This window comes from Dermacentor variabilis, chromosome 8 (genome assembly GCF_050947875.1).
Source record: "Dermacentor variabilis isolate Ectoservices chromosome 8, ASM5094787v1, whole genome shotgun sequence".
Taxonomy (NCBI): domain Eukaryota; kingdom Metazoa; phylum Arthropoda; class Arachnida; order Ixodida; family Ixodidae; genus Dermacentor; species Dermacentor variabilis.
The window spans coordinates 122,917,083-122,939,309 of NC_134575.1; the positions used below are offsets into that span (position 1 = coordinate 122,917,083).

General features: G+C 45.4%; 1 protein-coding gene and 1 long non-coding RNA gene across 2 annotated transcripts in view; one reads left to right on the forward strand and one right to left on the reverse strand.

Annotated features, from left to right (window-relative positions):
• Nucleotides 1–21,734, forward strand: part of LOC142590773 (uncharacterized) — a 46,000-nt gene extending 24,266 nt beyond the window's left edge. Inside the window, exon 3 of the mRNA XM_075703193.1 lies at nt 20,515–21,734. Coding sequence (XP_075559308.1) covers nt 20,515–20,614 — 100 coding nt within the window. The 3' untranslated portion in view covers nt 20,615–21,734. The remainder of the gene's footprint in view (nt 1–20,514) is intronic.
• On the reverse strand, nt 1,293–11,307 carry LOC142590568 (uncharacterized). Its single transcript, XR_012830186.1, has 3 exons — nt 11,138–11,307; nt 9,642–9,913; nt 1,293–1,461 (listed from the first exon to the last, which is right to left on the reverse strand). It is a non-coding gene; the product is annotated as an uncharacterized LOC142590568 (long non-coding RNA).
• Nucleotides 21,735–22,227: the final 493 nt, after the last annotated feature.

The following is a 22,227-nucleotide window of genomic DNA, read 5'->3' on the forward strand; positions in this document are numbered from 1 at the left end:
ACTACAAGAGCGGACGCTGTCACACGGATGCTGATTGCCTATCCCGTCTCCCTTCGCCGCACACTAAAGCTGAGGATGATGACTTCGATGACTACCTAGTTTCCATCTCTTCCGACTTTCCAGACCTGTGTACCTTCGAGAGCGAGCAACGTTGCGACCCTACCTTGAAATCCCTACAGGCTGCTGCCGTGAGCCAGCAGTAACAACACCGTTTACTTTTCATAATGGTTTGCTGTACAAAAAAAAAAAAAAAGATACTCAGCTGATGGCCCCTCATTGCTTCTAGTTGTGCCCGAAAACCTGCGCCCTGCTGTCCTTCGTTCCATGCATGACGATATCATGTCCGGGCACCTTGGCTTTGCACGCACACTGCACCGATTTAGAGAAAGATTCTTCTGGCCCAAGCTCTGGAAAACAACGAAATAGTATGTCGCCAGCTGTACTGTTTGCCAGCGCCACAAGCAAACGACGACGGCCCCAGCAGGCTATTTAAAACCAGTTAGGCCACCGACGTTACTCTTTGAAAAAGTCAGCATCGACTTGCTTGGCCCGCTCCCAAAGACGTCAGCTGGCTACCGCTGGATTATAGTATGCGTAGATTATCTTACTCGCTACACGGAAATGGCGGCACTTCCATCTGCCACTGCAGCAGATGTCTCTTCATTTTTGTTGCATTACGTCATACTCCGTCGCGGCGCTCCCCGTATTGTCATCAGTGACCGTGGACGGCAATTCACCGCCGACGTCGTTCAATAACTTTTACGGCTTTGTAGTTCTGCATATCGTCATTCCACTCCTTACCACCCGCAAACCAATGGCCTCACGGAGCGGACGAACCCTTACCAACATGTTATCAATGTATGTCGCTGCTGACCACAAGAATTGGGACGCCGTCTTACCTTTTGTAATGTACGCTTACAATAGTGCCAAGCACGAAGTTACTGGATATGCGCCATTCTTTTCGCTGTACGCACGCGCTCCCCAGAGCTTTCAGGACACTATTCTACCTTTATCATGCCAAGAAGATCCTTCCATCGCCCAAACTCTATGTCGTGCTAAGGAAGCACGTCGACTGGCGCATCTTAGGACGTTGTCCTCACAAGGCAACAGCAAGATTCGCTATGATGCGCGGCATATCCCCGTCAGCTTTACTCCCGGTGATTATGTTTGGTTGTGGACACCTGTTCGCAAAAAAGGGATTGTACCGCAAGTTTCTCGCCACTTACACTGGACCATTCGTTGTACTCAGCCGCTTGAGTGATGTGAACTATGTAGTCACCAAAGTTGCCATCACAGGTCTCTTTAATTCGCTCAGCGAGCTTCGTCTGCCCCCGGGGAAAATGTCGCAGCACTGCGCAGCTGAGGCAGGGAAAGAAGTAGTAGTGTGTGCGAGCAGGATCTCTGGGTACTCTGCGCCGGCTGGGCCTGGCCTGTAGCTTTCCTCTCGGACCTCGTTTCACCCTGTAAATAAACATAATTTGTAACAAGATTATTAATTACAATACAAAGTCTATCAGAAATAAGTGGTGCAACAAGTTTTAGCTGAAGTACAGAAATGGTATCTAAGCCAGGGCAAGTATTTTTAGAGCTAATACCATGCAGTTACGACGAGAGAAAAAAAAAAAGAATGATTGCAGCGATAAATGGGATATGACGACTGCTGTATATGTTACAGAAGTAGTCACTGAAACTATTTGCTATGCTAGAAGAATCAGTATAAGTTTTATTGTGGTAGTTTATTTTATCAGCAGTATTACTGGACTTTTGTCATCATTCTTGCGTTTTGCAAATTCATTTTTGTAATACTGTCATTTAGACTTCTTTAGCAAGGTATTAAGAATGTTACAATAATTTTTATAGCGTGCTGCTAAGCGTACATTAAAAGATTTCTTTTTAGTCTTTTTGTATAGGTTTTTTTTTTCTCGTACTATTCAGTAAACCTTTCGTTACCCAAGAGGAAGAAGAAGCACGTGCTTGCTGCGGACGCGTCCGCGCCAGCTCCCGCTTTCTCACCAATTTAAATGTGCCTTTTGCCCAGTTTTGTGCCTTTTCTAGCTGGAATCGGATTCTTGAAATACTTTTCTACCTAAGGAGACCACATTTCGGCAAGTGCGTGACCTCTGTACTTTTTTACGAGTGATTTCATTTCTTGCCACCCCGCCTCGGGCTCTAAGCCTAACGGCGAGCATGGCCGCCGCCATTAACGCCCGTCTCGACTCCGACCAAGCCGCCACCGAGCCCAGACCTCCCCGCGCCCACCCCGACGGTGGGGGCCTTCAGCGATCACAACAAACGAGCCTTCCACCCAAGAACGACCCTACAGCGATGGCATACGAAGTCAATGGCCAAGACATGAGCCCGGAAGACTTCACCGCAGACGCTGGGTGGACTATCGTGGCGACGCGCCCGTCAGTAATCAAGACTGTGTTGAGCCAGCCTAACCTCGTTAACCACCAGTGAAAGGGAAGAAATACGAACGCAATCGTCTCAACAGCGAGAAACGCCTTGATCAAAGCAAGCAGAATGCCTGCGCTGCCCCAAGATGATATCAAGATCGGGATTTGCATACGTGGCGATATCAACATAGCCAAGGTAGGCCAACTTACGGTCACCAAAGCAATTTGCATGGCTGCTTGCATCGAACCTAACGAGCGAAGCGAGGACATGATATGCCCCAATTTTAAGCAGAACATCATGGTGGTAAGCACACCGTCCAAAGCGAACGCAGCAAAATACCTCAGGATCCGCAGCATTTCCATAGGAGAGCAAACGTTTGAAACCACTGCATATAGGACGGTGCCGCACGAACCGTGCAAAGGCGTTATAAGAGGGGTTCCGCTAGATGAGACGCAGGACACCATAAACCGCAAGATCGTCAACCCACGCAACCCGCTCGCTCTGGCGGCAAAGAGAATCAAGGAAACTGGCACGATCATCATCACCTTCGACGGCTTTCGAGTCCCGAACTATGTCGGATACGACAATGCCCTGATTAAGTGTTTTTACTGCAAGCAGATCGCCATGTGCCATGTGTGCGGCAGACTCGGCCATCGTGCGGACGTATGCCCCTCGCCCGATGACGCAATTTGCAAAGGCTGTGGACTAGCTAACCCTAACGCAGATCATGTGTGCACCTCAATCAAGTGTGCGCTCTGCGAGGGAAATCACGGCAAGCAAGGAATGCGCGAACCCCTTCCAACTCCCCTACGTTGTCCAAAGAAGATGAGTTGAAAGAAGAATCGCAGCAAACGCAAGCAAAAGCACCACGAGATCAGGACCAATCGCCCTGAGTCAGCACGACTTCCCGCCGCTCAAGAACGACAAGTGTAGCACCATCAACGACAATGTGGCCGTAAACGCACATGCTCGCTTGTCCGGCGAGCGGGGCCGCTCGAGATCGAGGAACCGCGGTCGCTTGTCGTCACGATCGTGAGGACGCTCCAGGAACCCGAGCCAGAGATCCTCGTCAAGGATACGATTCGCCTCCAGCCCATGAGTTGGCGGTGATGATCAGTTGACATGGGCCCAACGAGTTCAGCAGCACCAACAACAGGAGCGACAAGAACAGCAACACCAACAGCAGGTCGCCAGCCAGGTGTGTCCGATGGCACGGCCACAGCAAGTAGAAATAGCAAATACGATTAAAAGACTAGAACACGAAAACAAAGAGTTAAGACAAACAATTACACAACTCATAGAGGAAATCAGACAACTGAAAACGCCACCACCCTCCGACTCTAATCAAACCGAAGCCACATCAGAACCCATGGTAGTAGAAGTACCGGTCGCAGAATCCACCCGCAATCTGCATAAGAGAAAAGCCGTGACAAACACACATCCATCGAGCACGGACAGTGACATTAAGGAAATCAAGGAACAGCTCGGCGGGCTTGCAACTACCATCGTGTCACTGAAGGAAGGGCAAGACAAACTTGCGACGACTGTAGGGACCCTCAAGGAAGGTTACGACAGGATAGTGTTACAAATCAATCACATGATGGAGATGATCAACATCCATGGGGCTAGGCTCAACGCGCTAGAAATGGCAGACCACCCACCCGTCTGTGACGTCACAGTCTACTCGGGCGTTGTCACTCGATAGACAAAGCAACAACGTGGCCTCACAAAGGCCGCCCCACGCGAACAACAAAGATGGCTGTGCAAACTGAAATGTTTCACCTTTGGCAATGGAATTGTAGGGGCTACGTCCGCAAAAAGGCCCCCCTGCAACAATACATTCGAGCTGAAAAAGACAAACCCCAAGTCATTCCCCTACGAGAGACAAATACCGCTACACCCTCGCTATCCGGCTATGATGTGACCGCAACGACACCGCAACACAAATGTAGAGGTATTGCCACGTTAGTCAGCAACAAGCTAGCCCACACGACACACAAAATTAATCACGACCACAGCAATTGCGAATTCATTCCCACGGAAGTCTTCCCTAGAGCCAAGAACGCCAAGAGCATATTCATCCTAAACTTTTACAGCAGCCCCAAGCACAGAGCACAAAAATTTAGGCAAATACTCCAGCTCGCCCGCAACCGTGCCGGCGACAACCCCATGATCGTGGCCGGGGACTTCAACGCCCCTAACACGGCCTGGGGATACGTCACCAGCAGAGCCAAGGGCAAGTACTTACTAAACGACGCCGATGAACTTGACCGAACGCTCACCACGAACGCCGAATACCCCACAAGAACGGGTAACTCGGTCAACCGCGACACAACGCCAGATCTCACTTTCGTCCGCAATGTTCCAAACTATCAGTGGAACAACCCCTTCGAGGATCTGGGCAGCGATCATTACATTGTTGAGACAGCGATTGACTCCCCATCCAGAGAACCCATAAAAATGACTTACGTCGACTGGGACAAGTTCCGCGAGTTCAGACACGAACGCCGAACAGGCAAAGAATCAATTGAACAATGGACGTCGCAACTAAAGGCCGACATTAAGGCAGCCACGAAGGAAATAGAGACAGATCTCCCCGTTCAAAGCATGGACAGCCGACTGGCTCACATGCTCGAAGCCAAACAATCGCTCACCAGGAGATGGAAAGAACAGACACAACCGACGGCTGAGGAAAAGAATTGCTTCCCTCAACCGGCTGATTGCAGAATATTGCACGCAACTATCTAACCAGCAACGGAACGAGGTGTGCGATGCCGCGGACGGCTACATCAACAGCAGGACGATGTGGCACCTGCTCAAACATCTTTTAGACAGAACCAGAACCAAAGCAGACCAGGGTCGTACGCTGAACAGGATCATGTACAAAGAACTCAAAATTACCACAGAAAATGAGCTCATTGACCGTCTCGCCGACAAGCACCTCCCGCTGGCCAAAAATGCTAGAGGCACGACCGCCGAAGCATATCGCGGCAAAGCCAACCCAGAGCTAGATTGGGACTTCTCAACCGAAGAGATACGCACGGCGCTTCAGAACCTAAACAGCAAGTCAGCGCCGGGGCCGGACGGCGAAAAGAACAAGGCACTTAGAAACCTTGATGAAACCTCAATCGAAACCCTCACAGAGGAAATCAACAAAATCTGGAGGAACGGAGCTCTACCCGAAGACTGGAAAACGGCCCTCATCGTGCTCATCCCAAAGCCTGGCAAGGCGCCCAACATCAATAACCTCAGACCTATCTTGCTGACATCTTGCGTCGGCAAGGTAGCCGAGCACGCGGTCCTAAACAGGCTCTCGAGGCATCTCGAAGAAAAAGATATCTACCCCGCAGCAATGATCGGCTTTAGACCCGGGCTATCCACTCAAGACGCCATGAAGCTCCTCATGCAATGAGATCATTGACGCAGAAACGAGAGATGCGAGAGTAATCCTAGGGCTAGACCTCGAAAAGGCATTCGATTACTTATCACATGACTACATACTCGACACGATCTCCAACCTCGACCTCGGCACGAGACTCTACGCTTATACTAAATCGTTCCTGAGCGACAGAACGGCCACCCTCCTTCTAGGGGAAATCAAGTCCCAGAAATACAAACTCGGTGGCAAGGGCACACCGCAAGGTTCTGTCATCTCTCCGACGCTTTTTAACCTTGCGCTAGCCGGCCTGGCAAGAAACTGGATCGAATCGAGAAGGTCAAATACACGATACACGCAGATGACGTAACGCTTTGGGTCCCCGGAGGTAGCCTGGGATCAATTGAAAGCCCTCTGCAGCAAGCGATCGACGCGATCGAGGAATACCTCGCTCCCATCGGCCTGCGATGTTCGCCTGCGAAGTCGGGGCTCCTCATCTACAAACCATCGAGAAGCGGTCCCAAGCCAAAGAATGAAATCAGAGACACACACTCCATTACTCTCAGAACAAAAGAAGGAGGAACCATTCCACATGTCAGCAAAATCAGAGTCCTTGGGATGTTGATTGAGAGCAACGGCTCTAACGCTTCAACAGTGGAGAAGATCGTGACAAAGTCGAATAATGCCTTGAATCTCATACGACGCATAGCAAACAGACAACACGGCCTTAAGGAAGAAAATCTCCTCAAGCTAACACACGCCTTTGCGCTATGCCACTTCACCTACGAGGCGGCCATGCACAGATGGAAGGTAGCGGAGAAGGACAAACTCAATGTACAACTGAGGAAGCTAGTCAAACTAGCACTGGGAATCCCCAAGAACACCGAGACAGAGCTCCTGCTGCAACTGGGGGTGCACAATACACTTGAAGAAATCGCCGAAGCTCAAGAACGGGCTCAATGGACAAGACTCTCTGGAACCAAACCAGGTAGAGAAATCCTAGCCAAACTAGGTCATTACACCACAGTAATGGAGAATCTATATCAAAGCGTTCCGACAGACACACGCAACTCGCAACTCGTTCGCCCACTCCCGCGGAATGTGAACCCCGCGCACCATCAACCCAGAAGGCTGGCACGCGGATCGTTCATCCTGCGCGAAATGCGTTATAAGAAGATCTTAGCCTGTTTCGTAGAAGCGGCACAGTACCCGACCAGGAAGGCCTTCGTTGCCACCACGATCAATAAGCAAGGTCAAGTCACAAACGCTGTCACAGTCAAGACCCACAAGACCGAGATAGCAGAACAGGTCGCCATCGCACTCGCGCTCACAGACCCGACCAGCACCCATGTCTGCAGCGTTTCACGCTCGGCCGTCAAAGCCTTTCAGAAAGGAGCAATTGCAAGCCAAGCTCTACAAATAATCAATAGATCCGCACCGCTGCAGCATCACACCATCTGCTGGTTCCCAGCACACCTCGGAGATATCGAAGACGCCCCTCGCAATCTCTATAAGATGGCTCACAGGAGCGCGCGAGACCTAACCCTTCGCGACGCCACCTATTCTGGTCGTGACCATCCCAGTGAGAATTGGGACCCTCCCTCCACATATAACGAGATAACGAAGCACTTTTATCTAGACCGCAGAATATACAGCACACCTCACAATAAGCTCACCAGGCCTCAAGCCCTCACGTTCAGAATGCTTCAAACAAACACGTACCCCACGCAGAACAGACTACATCACTACATGACTGACCTATACAAAACATCATATTGCGAAAATTGCCATAGCACACTAGACGTACATCACTTGCTCTGGCCGTGTGGTCGGACCCACGCAAACAAGGATCAAGACTCCGCCAGGCTAGATGAAGCATTACGCAGCATGGACCTGGCGGAGCAGCTCTGGGCCGTCCAGCGAGCCCACAATGCGGCCAGGGAGTTACAACTCCTGGTCCCAACGTGGGAGTAGCCTGCTCTATGGGACCTTGCGTCCCATAGCTCGCAGGACCTTTCATTAAAGTTATTCAATCCAATCAATCCAAATCGTTACCCAAGGGTTACCAGGAAACTTAATGTTTCCTGCATCTGACGGTAGTTGTGTTAGCGCAAATGGCTTCTAGAAAGATGGAACGAAAATATTCAATAGCTTGATCGGGATCATGCAGGGAGTTAATTACAGACCAATCAGTATTTGTTATAGTGTTAACAAAACTATCTCAGTCAAAATTGGAGGAAAAGTAGCAAGGCTTGGACTGAGGTATTTCGGCCTGAAAGGAGATGAATATTCGAAAGTGGTCTGTGATCTGAGTATCTATGACACCAGAGTTTGGAGTTGGCGCGATGTCAGTTAGAGCATGGTCATGAAGTGTGTTGTTACTATGAGTAGAACGCCTAGTAGGAGAGATAATTCATGATTCCAGTCCGAAACCAGCAAAACAGTCTGTATAAGCTGTTACACTTCCATTGTCGACGTCAAGTAAGTTGATGTTAATATCACCGACAATTAGGACTTATTATGTTCAAGAGAAATGTTTTTTTTAAACCATGGAGAGTTCACTCAGAAAATCAGGGATAGATGAATAAGGGGAACGGTATACACAACCAAGAATAAAACTGTTACGATTATGAGAATTCAGCTGTAAGTCAGTTTCAATCCATACCTACTCACAGTGATGTACATTAAAAAAAGGTCAAGCCTTCACTTATACTTAATATGAGGTGAAACAAGTATAGCGGAACCACCGTATCGATCCAAAATACGATGGCAGTATACTGCTTGGTATGGAGAAAAACTGTATAAATTGCTAACCGCATTATCAAGCCATGTTTCCGAAACAAATGAAAACGAATGACTAAGTGAGTCAGTAAATGCAGAAATGGTATCATGGTTCTTGCGCAAACTTCTCGCATTGATGTGAACAACAGAGATATTAGAAGATGTAAGCAATGGTTTGACTTCAGCTGGTGATAGCAAAGACATGGTGAAAAGTATTCAGGGACGAGTGTGCAATCAGTCTGCAGAACAGGAAATGTAGCAGTAAGCTACGCCTGCGCGAAGATGTGAAAATCAACCTCCAAGTTTATTCGGAAGACCCTGCTATCGATTGATTTAGGGGCTTTAATCTGGCAGTTTTCAGTCCATAAAAACTGCTATCTGTTCTCTTTTTTTTAGTGCAGGAGCCTTGCTAAATAAACCTTTGTTGTCGACTGCGAGGTGTTCGTTAATGTAAATGGGACTATCTGTACTACCAGAAAAGCCAATTTGGAAGCATCGCAGACGAGCTTTGCGACCCTTGCAAAGAAATTCATTCTTCTTGTCACATGAACAAAAACTAACAATGATGTTCCTGTAAGACATATTGCTGGCCACACGATGAATTATGTCAATGTCTCCAGAAGAAATTGGGCATTCAATTTCATCAGCAACCTTCTTCAACATTGCAGAGCATTCCTCTCCTTGCGATGATGGAATGCCTTTAATTTCTAAGTTATTCATCCTGCTGTACTCTTCCATGCCGGCAATTCTCTTTGTTAATGCTTAATTCTGAGGAGTTAACGCTTTGTTGGTAGTTACCAGTTCATTAAATATCGTTTTGAAGGTGTCATACTGTTCGCTGATAAAACGCACGCTTTCAGCTAGAGAAGCAAATTTGCCAATTCCCTGATCATCAAACTTCTTCCCAATCTCGGCAGCCAGACTGTCGACAACTGAATAAACCTTATTGTTAAGCAGTGATTCGAGATGCTCAATCTTTTTGGTGAGTTCAGTGTTGGTGGGCATTGCAGAAAACAGACCAAAAACAAGAGACACACTTCTGAGCTGAACAATATCATAGGATGCAGTGAAAAGTATAAAAACTAACCTGCAGTAGAAATAGCACATGGTTAGACTGTGTCCTCTTCAGTTGCAGCTGCCGCTCAGAACTGAAGCCAGTGCCAGTATGGTCCCCTATATATTGCTGGCCTCTCCAGCCCAGCAAGCGCAGGCGCCTTAGGTCTCCAGGAAAGCCGCAGAGTCAGCCTGCAGTATGTGCGCAGCACCCTGCTAGGCAGCAGGCAGGATGAAGCCATATGCTGGTGTCAGAGGGGAGGCACGGAGATATGGTCTGCCGTAGGTGACAGCAGGAATCACGAGCTGCGGTAGAAATAGCAGATGGGTAGACTGCGTCCTGTTCAGTTGCAGCTGCTGCTGAGAAGTGTTAACAGAAATGGTGCCCGCAGGAGCACAAATGCTGCTTTCTCAATGAGTAGTATGCAGTACTGGAGGACTTAGGAGCTAGTTCTTAAAGGGACACTAAAGTGAAAAATGATTTATTCTGCATCAGTAAATGACCATTCTACAACACCAAAAACACCACTGTTACAACGATAAGACGTTTGGTAAGCCAGAAAAAGCGCAAGAACGAAATACGGGTGGCAAAGCCTGCTTAAGTTCCCGCACCTGGGGGCTGTGACGTCTTGGATTTTGATGGCATTTTCTAGGGCCTACTAACTATATATACTGGTACAGATTGACTACATTGTGTTCTAAAGGAACAAAGTATTAAACATGGCAAGTTTCGGGAACCTTTATTCAGCCAACGCGGCCCAAATGCGAAAACATACTTTGGAATCCCTGACGTCACACGGACGTAGCGACGCTGGGGTTTCGGCGCGAAATTCAAATACTGATACTTGGGCCTTCATTTTCTCATCTAATAATCAAACTATTTTTTTTAAATGACTGCCTGCAGGCTTCTCAGACAATGCTTCATTAGTCTAAACTGATGCATTGTTTCGCTTTAGCGTCCCCTTAACGACCTTCTGATGACTGCAGCAGGAGGTGAAAATACATTTCATATTCAGCTCCCACCAATAACGTGGTAACTGTATTCTTTTTGAAAGAGGCTGTGCATTTACTATTTTCCCTTGAGGCTGATGTAAGAGGTTCATGCTTGGCTATGCTTTTGTTCTGTACTTTCTCTGCCTGCATGTACATTATTAGTAAATAATGAATTCTCTATTTGCATACCTACTATATAGAATTTGTAGATGTGTGATAAATTTTGTTAATGGCTGTACCGATGGAAATTTTCCTTCATGAGTGTGACTGCTACTTCCAGTTTATGTTAGAGTGCAACTCCTAGGCAGCCGTTCCTGTGGTGAGCGTGGGCATTGACTCTTGTAACTGAGTGAAAGAGCACAGTGAAGGATGAAAGTGAATGTGGAGCACTTTGGGGAGATGAAAGATGGCGATAGCGAAGAGAGCACGAGGAGGACAGTGGAGGAGGAGAATGCAGCAGAACCATGAGGCAGAAAGCGGAGGAAGAATGTATGGTGAAAGCATGAGATGGAAAGCATAGTGCCGTACAATACTTACTTTGCGGCAACGATGGCTATGAGATGGCGCCAGAGTAACGTGCATCATCTGTATGGAAACAAAGCGCTGCATGAGTGGAGGTTTGTCTGCAGTGGCTGCTGTGAATCACGCCCACGCGTCAACGACACGCTGCCTTTCGTGCTTGCTTATTAGCAAGGCAGAAGCGCCATACTTTGCTCCATTTGCATTGTGCCACGCGAGGCAGACTGTTGGCACCAGCCAAATATATCGTGAAATGAAAACATGTATAGAGCTGTGCCCAAATTCCGCATTAATGAGTATCATAAACCTCAGTGAATCTTTTTGTCGCCTTTTGGATGTAGTAGTCTTTATCAAAATTGTTTTTCCTACAAACTCCCCATAGCGGTGTCTGTTTCAGTAGATGTTTGATGTGTCGCAACACCACAGACAAAAGCACATGGAGTTTGGACTTTCCCGCACTTAAGCATGCGAGGCTTATCCATGGGGATGCGCCAAAGCCGGGTCTTTGGATTGTTATGGCCCCTCGGAGGAGGCAGCACACCTCTCTGACCTCTGCTTTGACCTCTGCAGACAGTACCCCCAGACTGACCCACTTGAGGGAATTTGGTTGTTGCATTTTCCTGTTCTGCTCTTCAATCTTTGCTTTTCTCTCTCACTTTGCGTCTTACCTGTCCTCTCTTCCCTTACTTTTACTTCTGATCTTCTGGCCCTAAGGGTTAACCTTGTGTGGAACAGTCAGTCTTGGCTCTACATACTTGGTTATAGCTGAAACTTATGGTTGGGATCCGCAGGAGCTGTTTCTTACAAGTCCTGCGACTTCCTTGTTTTAGGTTCCATGGTGGCTGGCTGGCATGACTGCCAAAATTTGATTCTGCTTATGGAGAGTTATTTCCCTAAACTTCCTGATTGTCCTCATAACTGAAGGCGCATCAAAGAAATCTAACTTTGTGGCTACCAAAAGCAAAACTTTCCCTGATTACATCTTATTAATTCTGATAAACTTGAATAAAGTGTGAGAATGGTCCTTCCTTTCCAAGTTCCAAATGTAAAAAAAATTAAATTATGTGGTTTTACGTGCCAAAACCACTTTGTGATCATGAGGTGGAGGACTCCAGAGATTTCTACCACCTGAGGTTCTTTAGCATGCACCTAAATCTAAGTACACGGGTGTTTTCACATTTCGCCTCCATCGAAATGCGGCCGCCGTGGCCGGGATTTGATCACGAGACCTCGTGCTCAGCAGCCCAACACCATAGCCACTGAGCAACCACGGTGGGTCCTGAAAGGGTTTCTTCCGTTTCTCAAGGGTTTCTCAACCATTTCGAAGTTTTGATTCATCTTGCATGTGTCATTTGCAAGGGTCCTGTACATGGCTGCTATTGGCCAATAGCTTGTGTCGACCACGAAGGGTGTGTGGATCAGTGTGCTTCATACAGCGGTTACTGTGTGTATTAATTGATGCACTTAATAAGCAGGCTGAAGTAATTGGAAATCTTTGTTCCATATTTCTTTAAGAACAATGCACCAGGCCACATCAGCGGCAGTTGAATGATCATTCGAACTGATCATTCAGGTGTAGTTCGAATGATCATTTGAACTACACATATATTTTCTCGTTCAGAGTACATTGGCCTATCCGCGATGCTATCACTCCTTCATTTCATGTCTCTATATCTGCACAAAATCAGACCTCTAGTGTTGTTGACTGCAGCTCTGACCCGGACGTGTTTAGAGAAAACTAGAGTCATGACTGTGCATGGCATTGACCAAGGCATTGCCTACATTTTAATGTCCAGAATATTGCGATGTGTCATTCCAGAATCACTGCCAATGGTCGAACCACACACAAGCACACAAGGAGCTTCTGTGTCCCTAAAGCCATCGGTTGATTTGGCCGACAGGAATGAACCCTCCCAAATGCAGATAGTGTTGCAGTTTCTTATGCGGGATTCAAGGAATGCAGCAAAGACACCTCATTACCTTGAGAGGAAACCAGACAGGGTTCCTCAGAAGCCCTGACATCTTCAGAGTTAGCTTGATTGTGGTGCAAATCCTCCGATGCTCCAACGTACTATCTTTAGCTTCGAGGAAATACTCAGTTCTAACTTTAGCTTCCTCAACCAGGCTTATGCACGGTAGGTTGGAACCATGTACAAGCTGGTCCGAGAGCTGGGCTCGCGCGACGCTGGTTGAGATGCGGAGGCAATATGCTCCTGGTTTCGTGAGCAAACATATTCTTTCGATAACACAGTATGTTTTCCTACAGTTGCATCAATAGAAATTGTCTTTACACAAGACACTTTCTGCTCACCAAAGTTTGATGCTATGTCAGAGAGCTTTCCGCTTCCATTTGCACTGCTATATTGCATCCCCAAAAATGGAGCTTGTTTCTTCGCACAAAGCATCCGCGAGTGCTGGATCTATTCGTTTGACGCGTAGGCTTGTTGGAAAGCTCTTCTTCTAGACGTGTTTTCTCAGCTGCTTGTTCAGGTGCTCGCATCTCGCGCTCCTTGTCAGCTTTCTAGCACATTATTGACCATCACTCTTGAACCCACTTGTCCAAGTCTGCCCCATGCCAACCTAACCACTGGGCCACAGTGACTAAGCCCGTGAAATTCATTTTCTGCTGTTTCTTTTACTTATATGACACAATGAACGGCTTTGTCCTGTCGCAGATGCTATTTATGATGAGGTTCTTTCAAGTATTTAATCCTTCCTGAGGCACAGCCTCAGCACATGAAGTGACGAAGTTGTTTGGTACCAGACTGCAACTCATTGATTAAAGAACATCCAGCACAAAGAGAAACAAAGTCTACAAACTAATAAAGCACACACAAAAAAAGAATTAAATCTCCAAAGAAAGTGTTAGTCAGAAAGGGCCTACAGTTTCATGGTCTGCAGTGGAACTGCAAGATGAACTCGAGGTGGCGACGGAGGCAGCTCTCGGAGCGTAGAAGCGGTGCTGAAGGCATCCGCTGTTGAAGAAAAATGCTGGTTTGAAGTAAAGAATTGCTGTTTTTTTTTCTTGCAATTCTTTACTATTCAACATAGCATAGCTCTAAGAGCCCACTTAGGATGATGGTCATGTTAAATACATAGAGTGGTTTATTGATATCACATGAATGTTTGTTTGTTTACTTATTGATTTACTTAAATATACCTTACAGGCGCGTAGTGGCATTGTGTAAGGGGGACGTGTACACTGAAGGATTGTAATATACAACAATTAAAATACATATGTGAATACATATACAAAATATACAATGTCAGAAATGCCCTGATATACGGTAAAGTTGTGTTAAAATTGTACAATAGACAAACCGAATGCTTTGGAATGGGAGAGGTTACTGAACAAGGAACTTTCACAAAGTAAAATATAATCCGTAGTATTACAGAGCAAGTGGGACATATTTGGCTATAACAAGTATTCAAGGGTTAGTAGCACATTAATAATGGGAAAGGCAAGAAAAAATAACAGGTTATGTGGAGTTTGAAAAGTGCATTGTCAGAAGACGTCAGAAATTTGTCACTCTCGTAAGGGATGGCGCTAGGAAGATCGTTCCAAAGTCAAGTGGCTCTTGGAAGAGTGGAGTAGTTAAAGGAATTACTCTTTTCGTAGATGCACATGAAATTGAACTGATTGTACAACTGGTGTGACCTGTATGTCGAGTTTCAAGAGGCAGAACTGATGGCGCTGTAATATGGATGTACTTATGAAATAATGATGGCAGGGCTATATCATGACAATCATGCACGGGCTGTAGTGAGAGGTCAAGTTTAATTTTTGGTACGCTTTTGTTATAGTCATAACAATGCGAAATAAAATGCGCAGCCCCATTCTGAATAGGTTCGAGTTCTTGTATCAAGTATTTCAAGTAACCCACAACCTTCGCATTTCGCGTGCGATGCTCTACCAATTGAGCTACCGCGGCGCCATTTTCCCATCCACTTTCTTGGGTATTTATGTGTCCTAGTAGAACCCTGGGAGTGTTAGCCAGCGCCACCACTCACAGACCTTGGCGGCGGATGAGCAACGTCCTTTTTGCCGCAGGCGTCACGAGAATGTGATCTTTTTTGGGTGAAGGCATCTGGTCAATAAACCCACATATGCTACCTGAAGGCATCAATGTTGCCGGATTTGAGACCCTCATTATGTAATCAACGAGAAGAAAGGGGGTTAACGGAGGCGCCCGATTTTTATTAGTTATATCATAAGAAGCCAACAAACACTGACACCAAGGACAACATAGGGGAAATTACTTATGCTTAATAAATGAAATAAATAAATGATAAATTAATGGAAAAACCCAAAAGACCACATTCTTGTGACGCCTGCGGCAAAAAGGACGTTCCACGTCCGCCGCCAAGGTCTGTGAGTGGTGGCGCTGGATAACACTCCCAGGGTTCTACTAGGACACATAAATACCCAAGAAAGTGGATGGGAAAATGGCGCTGCGGTAGCTCAATTGGTAGAGCATCGCACGCTAAATGCGAAGGTTGTGGGTTCGGTTCCCACCTGCAGCAAGTTGTTTTTTCATCCACTTTAATTTCCATTAATTTATCGTTTCATTATTTCATTTTTTAAGCACAAGTAATTTCCCCTATGTTGTCCTTGGTGTCAGTGTTTGTTGGCTTCTTACGATATGACTAATAAAAATCGGGCCCCTCATTTAGCCCCCTTTCTTCTCGTTAGGAGGATTATGTAACTTGTGTCTTATGTACCCTAATAATCTTGAAGCATTGGCGCATATGTATGCAATGTGTGTACACCACGAAGAGTTGGAAGTTAGGTTAACACCAAGACATTTATATTGAGTATCATGCAAAATAGTGATGTTATTTATAGGATAAATGTAGATTTAGTATGCTTGCAGCTAAAAGAGATTATTTTACATTTAGAAATGTTAAGCCTCATTGACTAAGTGTTACACCATAGAGAAATGAGCTCTAGATCTTTTTGGAGGATTGTATGATCATTGGCACACTTGATGGAAGGATAAAGAATGCAGTCGTCTGCAGAAATGCGCACGTGTGAGGAAATGGTATTCGGTAAGTCATTAATGTATATTAGAAATAGTAATGGCCCAAGAACGCTGCCTTGTTGTACAACTGAAGTAATGTGTAAAAGAGGAGACGAAAAATTATTAACTGCTGTGAATTGCTGATGATTAGAATGGAAATTATGAATCCATGTTAGTGTAAGAGAATCTAGTTTGAGAGCAGATAATTTCAAAATCGAACGGCACTGTGCTACGAGGTCAAACGCTTTTGAAAAGTCTAAAAAAGCACAATCAGTTTGTACGTCCTCTTCCATGGTAGTGTGCAAATCAGTTGTTAATGCGAATTGCATCTCACAAGAGAAGTTTCTCCGAAATCCATGTTGATTAGAAAAAAAAAAATTTGTTGGCTTACAGGTGACTAGACATTTGATGCAATTAATGTTCTAGCATTTTGCAGCATATAAATGTTAATGATATTGGATGGTAGTTTTCCGGTGCATGTTTATTACCTGACTTAAAGATGGTCATGACCTTTGCTATCTCCCAGTGTGGAGGCAGCACACCAGTCTCTAAAGATTGCCTGAAGATGCCTGAATGGTGGCAGCTGCCATGCGGAGATAATGGTGTGAGTGGAGAGGTCGGAGGGCACTGCACGTGTGTAATAGTGACTAGACAAGTGGGCATGGTCCTTTCCTGGGCTACACAAATAAAGTGGCTGCTAATTTCCAAGAATTGTACATTTTATTGAAATCAAGAGCAACAACTGCATGGCACACCTCACTGTCAAATCAATTTTGCCATCCAAGAGGGGAAGGGAAATAGTTATCATCATTGCCGGTTTCTCTGCCTTGTTGTCCTACTAAACATCGCATGCAACAGCCGCTTGAGATAAAGGAGGAGCTTTGCACCAATCCTCACTCTTTTGCATGCATAATGAAGCGAACAGCAAATAAAAATAGGAGTCGGATATCTCGGAGCACAGACACGCTAGAAGAACGCACCCACTTTTACACGGACAGTTCTGTCTCCTCTGAAAGTTCAGCTGGAGCTGTGGTAATTCCTGCAAAATCTTTGACCATCACATTCAAGATATCTCACATGACATCATCGACGACTGCAGAACTTGCAACTATCTGTGCTGCTCTAGATTTATTGGTCACAAAGCATCGCAGTCCTGGTCTGTTTTTCGTGACTCGAAGGCAGCTCTTCAGTGTCTGCTGTCCCCTTTCAACCACGGACCTAACATGCAATTAGTCGCAGACATCCTACTACTCCACCATCATCCAATCGACAAGGGGCACAACATCATCTACCTGTGAATACCGGGTCACTGCGGAATTTCGGGAAATCGCAGTGGGGATATGCTGCCCAATCGGCCCATCGTGGTGCCCATATTATAACCATACTGCTGTCAAGAACAGATGCAGCCACATGTCTTTGCGTCCTCGCACACGACCTTACGCAGACTCTGTGGAACACCAGTGAATGCATGAACGCGCATGTCCACAGGATCCACATTTGGATCCACGTTTGCAGCTCCATCTTTCACCAGGGTTACCACGAGCGGAAGCCACACTTTTGTGCTGCCTGTGGCTCGGCGTGGCATTCACAAACGCCCGTTCCTTCTGCATTGGAATGGCCGACAGCCCTACTTGCGACACCTGCGACTGCGAGGAGATGATTGATGACCTCTGCTGTGGCTGTCCCCGTTACAGTGTGTCAAGAAAAGTGCTGGTGACTGCGATCGAAAAGGTTTTTTTCTTCTTTCTCCTTTAATTCAAACATACATTTATCAATAGACACCAGAATTCACGTAGATGCCATAATCCTAGATTTTTCAAAAGCATTTGAACGTTTCCCTCATTGTCGACTTATTCACAAGCTCACACAGCTGAACATCGCCTCTACTGTTTTCACATGGATAAAAGACTTTCTAACAGGATGCAATTTACATCGGTTAGCAATTGCAACTCATCTCTAGTACCCATAACATCTGGTGTACCACAGGGAATTGTGCTTGGGCATCTACTTTTCTTAATTTACATTAATGATCTACCTGGCGGCATCAAATCCAATGTCTGACTATTTGCTGATGACTGCATCATATATCGTAATATTCACTCTAGCTGTGATCGTGGGATTCTTCAATCTGACCCAAAGGCTATTAATGCAAGATGTTCAACCTGGTTAATGCCTCTAAATCGTGCTAAAACTAAATTCATGTCTTTTACTAATCAGGCACCCCGAACTTCAACATCTTACATCTTAAACAACAGCCTTGTTAAACAAGCTTCCAGCTACAAATATCTTGGCATACACCTAACCCCCCCTAACTTGAAGTGGAATAATCACATTAACCATATTCTTGCATCTGCAAACTGTTCACTTGGTTTCCTTAAACATAATCCCAAACATGCTCCTGTACATGTACGCAAATTGGCATATGCTACGCTGATACGCCCTAAAGTAGAGTACGCTTCAGCCATATGGGATCCCCATCAGACATACCTAATAACTGACTTGGAAGCCCTGCAGAACCGTGCTGTATGCTTCATCTTTTCAGATTATTCATGACAAACCAGTGTAACAGCATTAAAAAATGCCAAGCTTGATGCCTTATCCCTTCGTCGTAATATATCTTGTTTAACACTATTCCACAAACTTTACTATCACACATCTCTTCATAACGAGTTCATGTGTGGACTCGCAGCCATTTTTCCGCATCGTTATCATTCTTGCAAAGTCAAATGCATCATGTGACGTTCCCTCGCATTTGGTCAGTCATTTATACCTCGCACCGGGATAGAGTGGAATAATCTGCCATTGCACATTGTCACGGAAACAAGTGCCTCGAAATTTACAGACACTCTGCACAGTAACATGCATACCTAATATATAACGTTCCACTCTCTGATATGGAAACCAAATTTTTTTTCATGCACCGATTACCAAAGTTTCTGTGACGTTGCCATAGTTTGTGCAAATCATTTAAAGTTGCTGTACTGACAACCATTTTTATTTGGTTTCTTCTGTGTGTTTTGTTTTGTGTGTGTAGGTTTTGTGTATACACGCAGTGAACGTTGTTTCCAGTTACACTTTTTTGCCTTTTATCAATCTGTATCTTCACGTTTGTATATTTCATTGTATCTTCACATTTCTAATGTATATTTTGCAGAACTCTTGGTTTTTATATGTGATCTCTGTTGTGACTATAATTTCGGTGCAATTAGAATACACGACCGGAGAAACCTGCTCCTGCGCAATACATGGAACGAAAGGCAGCGTCATGAAGATTTTTCTCTGGCCGTTGCATATACGCAGAATGTAAACAAGGTTCTTGAATGACAGTTTCATTGAAATATTTGTCCTCAACTCGTTCATTTCACGACCTTTACGTTTTTCATATCAGGAGCATGCATTGCATTGCTGGTATCGAACTGATCTTGTCTTATAGTTCATGTGATATTTTCTTTAGTTATTAAATAGACAAAAACCATGGAAGCATTGACACCAGTTATTTCTGACAGAAATTTTGGCACATACGAATAGGTATATTTTTTTCTGAAAAACGCATACTTTACTTGTATTGACAGTGCATAGCGTTCAATAATTCGTTAATAGCATCTTTGGCAATGGCAATGGCAATTCATGTGTTTGATCCCTTGACAAATTCTGTAAGCAGGAGGCCTATCTAACGTCAGTGACACGGAGAGACAGAAAGACGAAAACGTGTCGGTACGTCACTGGCACTGAAAGAAGTGGGGAACATGAACAGTGTGCGTGCACTCGAACAAGCTCTTTCACCATTGTCTTGGTGGCATCTCTTAATGCGTTAGCATTCCTACAGTACTTCTCGCACTTTTTGGGGGCCAACCATCTGTCCATGTTTGTATCGAACTGTTTTTCCTCCTATCCTGAGCCACTGGCTAGTTCGTCAACCAATGGATAGTGCATTGGCCTGCTGCCCTGAGGGAACATTGTTCGAAACCATTCGTTCCAATTTTTTTTTTTTGTTGCGCTGTAGTATGTATCTGGTTGCATGTTATTTTCAAAGTTATGAAAATTTTTTCATCATGACAATTTGTTAAAAACATTGGTATTTAATTTGGCTGAAGTGGAAGGCCATGCAATCTCTACACTCCATGCTGTATCGCTATAATAAATTTTATAAATGCAAGCTTTTATTTGTCAAAGTATGTTCGAATTTTAGAAAACTGGTCATTAGGCAGCCATGTTAGTGTTGAGGATATGCAACAGGTCAACCAGCTTTGCTTTGTTTGATTTTTCTGAGATCCCCCTCAATATGTTAAACAAGCAAAATGCTCATTATTAGCTGTAGCATCTGTGTGTTCTGATTTTGGCTTTCATAACTGCACTTTTGTTTTCATTATGCAGGATCAAACCATCCATCCTCTCCAACAGCCACCCAAGTCGCAACAGCAACTTCTCATCCACTGTGGCTTCTGGGACTGTTCTGGAAGACTGTTCTGTCTGAAAACACGCATGAGGGTCCAAACAGGCGAGGAGTCCTTTCAGTGCTCCTCATTCCCTCAGACTTTTGTGAGAAGCAGCTACCTCAAGAGAGACTTCCGCATCCACATAGCCAAGTCACGATATCACTGCAGCATTTGCTCCAAGTCCTTTGTACAGACCAATAACTTGGTAGACACATATGAAAACACAGCACTGTGATGCTGCAGAATAGGCAGCGGTTACGTTGGTGTACTTTTTTTTGATAAATTGAGTCTGAATGTGGAATACACCTTGCACAGTTCACGTCACCTTTGTGTAGAGCGTATGATCGGTGGCCGCCAGCGTGCTTCCAGAACCAGCCAGCGACGTCCGACGGTAGTTGCTGGGCCCTGGATTAGATGCGTCTGGGAATGTATGGCCACACTTTCAGACAAGCCTTGCTCTTTCACTGCCCGCGGAAGCAGACGATTAGCTGAGCGTCAGTAAGAAGGCGCTTATCTTGAAACTAATGCTGGTCTCTGCTCGTGCTGGTTTGCTCCACGTGAAAGTGAAACTACCCTGGATGCATGTAGCAGTGGCAAGACAAAGCCACTGTGTAAACGTCTACTCTCGCAGGTAGTCAAAAGAGCAAGATTTTTCTTTGTTTGGCAAAACGCACCTAGACGTATCTAGCCTAGGGCCCAGTAACTACTGTTGAGCGCCTCTGGCTTGCTCCTGAGCACCTCCGGTGGCCGCCATTCGCTCGCTCTACAGAAGGGTGACGTGCACTGTACAAGCGCCGTGTCCTGAGTCATGTTCTTTTGCATTGGGAAACGGGCACAAGTTTTGCTGTGTTTGAGCATATGCTGAACTGCCTAGTAACGTTTATTTGAGTATGGCTTAACTAGTTGCTAGGAAATTTGTTGTACTGACACTGCTTTCGTTACATTAACCATATTTATTTGTTGCAACTATGGGAAAGTTCAACAAAGTTAAAAGCAATCATCCATCAACTGTGCCTTGAGAACAGTCGTGTTTGCAATAAAAATAGGCATGATAAATTCTGTATGTGTGGCTAATCATCAAAACTTCTTGGTCTCCTCCAAGTTTACTCCTGCCTAAACAAACATTTTTGTGAGTTAAAGGGCCTTTCACCAGAGCATCATCAGCGCACTTGCACTGACAGCATTGTGCGCAAGCTGTTGTGATTGTCTCATTTCGCACAGCACATGATCTTGCGCACTGTGCATGAGGATACCTGACTAGCAGTATAATATAGTGCTACATGAATACTGAGGCAGACCCAAGCAGATCACAGAGCATGATTCTGCGCTGGAACACAGTAGAGAATGACATAGTTTTGGTGTTTGCGCATGCAACTGCATGACATGGGAACTATCAGATGAAACTTAAAGCTTAGTGATTGTAATTATTGCTGTGTTTTCCTTTTGCTTGTGCTTATATAGAAATAACCTTCTTTGCAATTACTTGTTAAGAAGCCGATCTCTCTCTCTCCTAATACCACTGTATTTTGCATTTCATTGTTTTGGATGCTCCAGAGGAGTTGAGTGACAGCACTTGGAATTCCAACTATATTTGTGATTGAATGCATTTTGAATGAATTAAAATTCTGAGTAGAGTGTTATGATCTAAGTC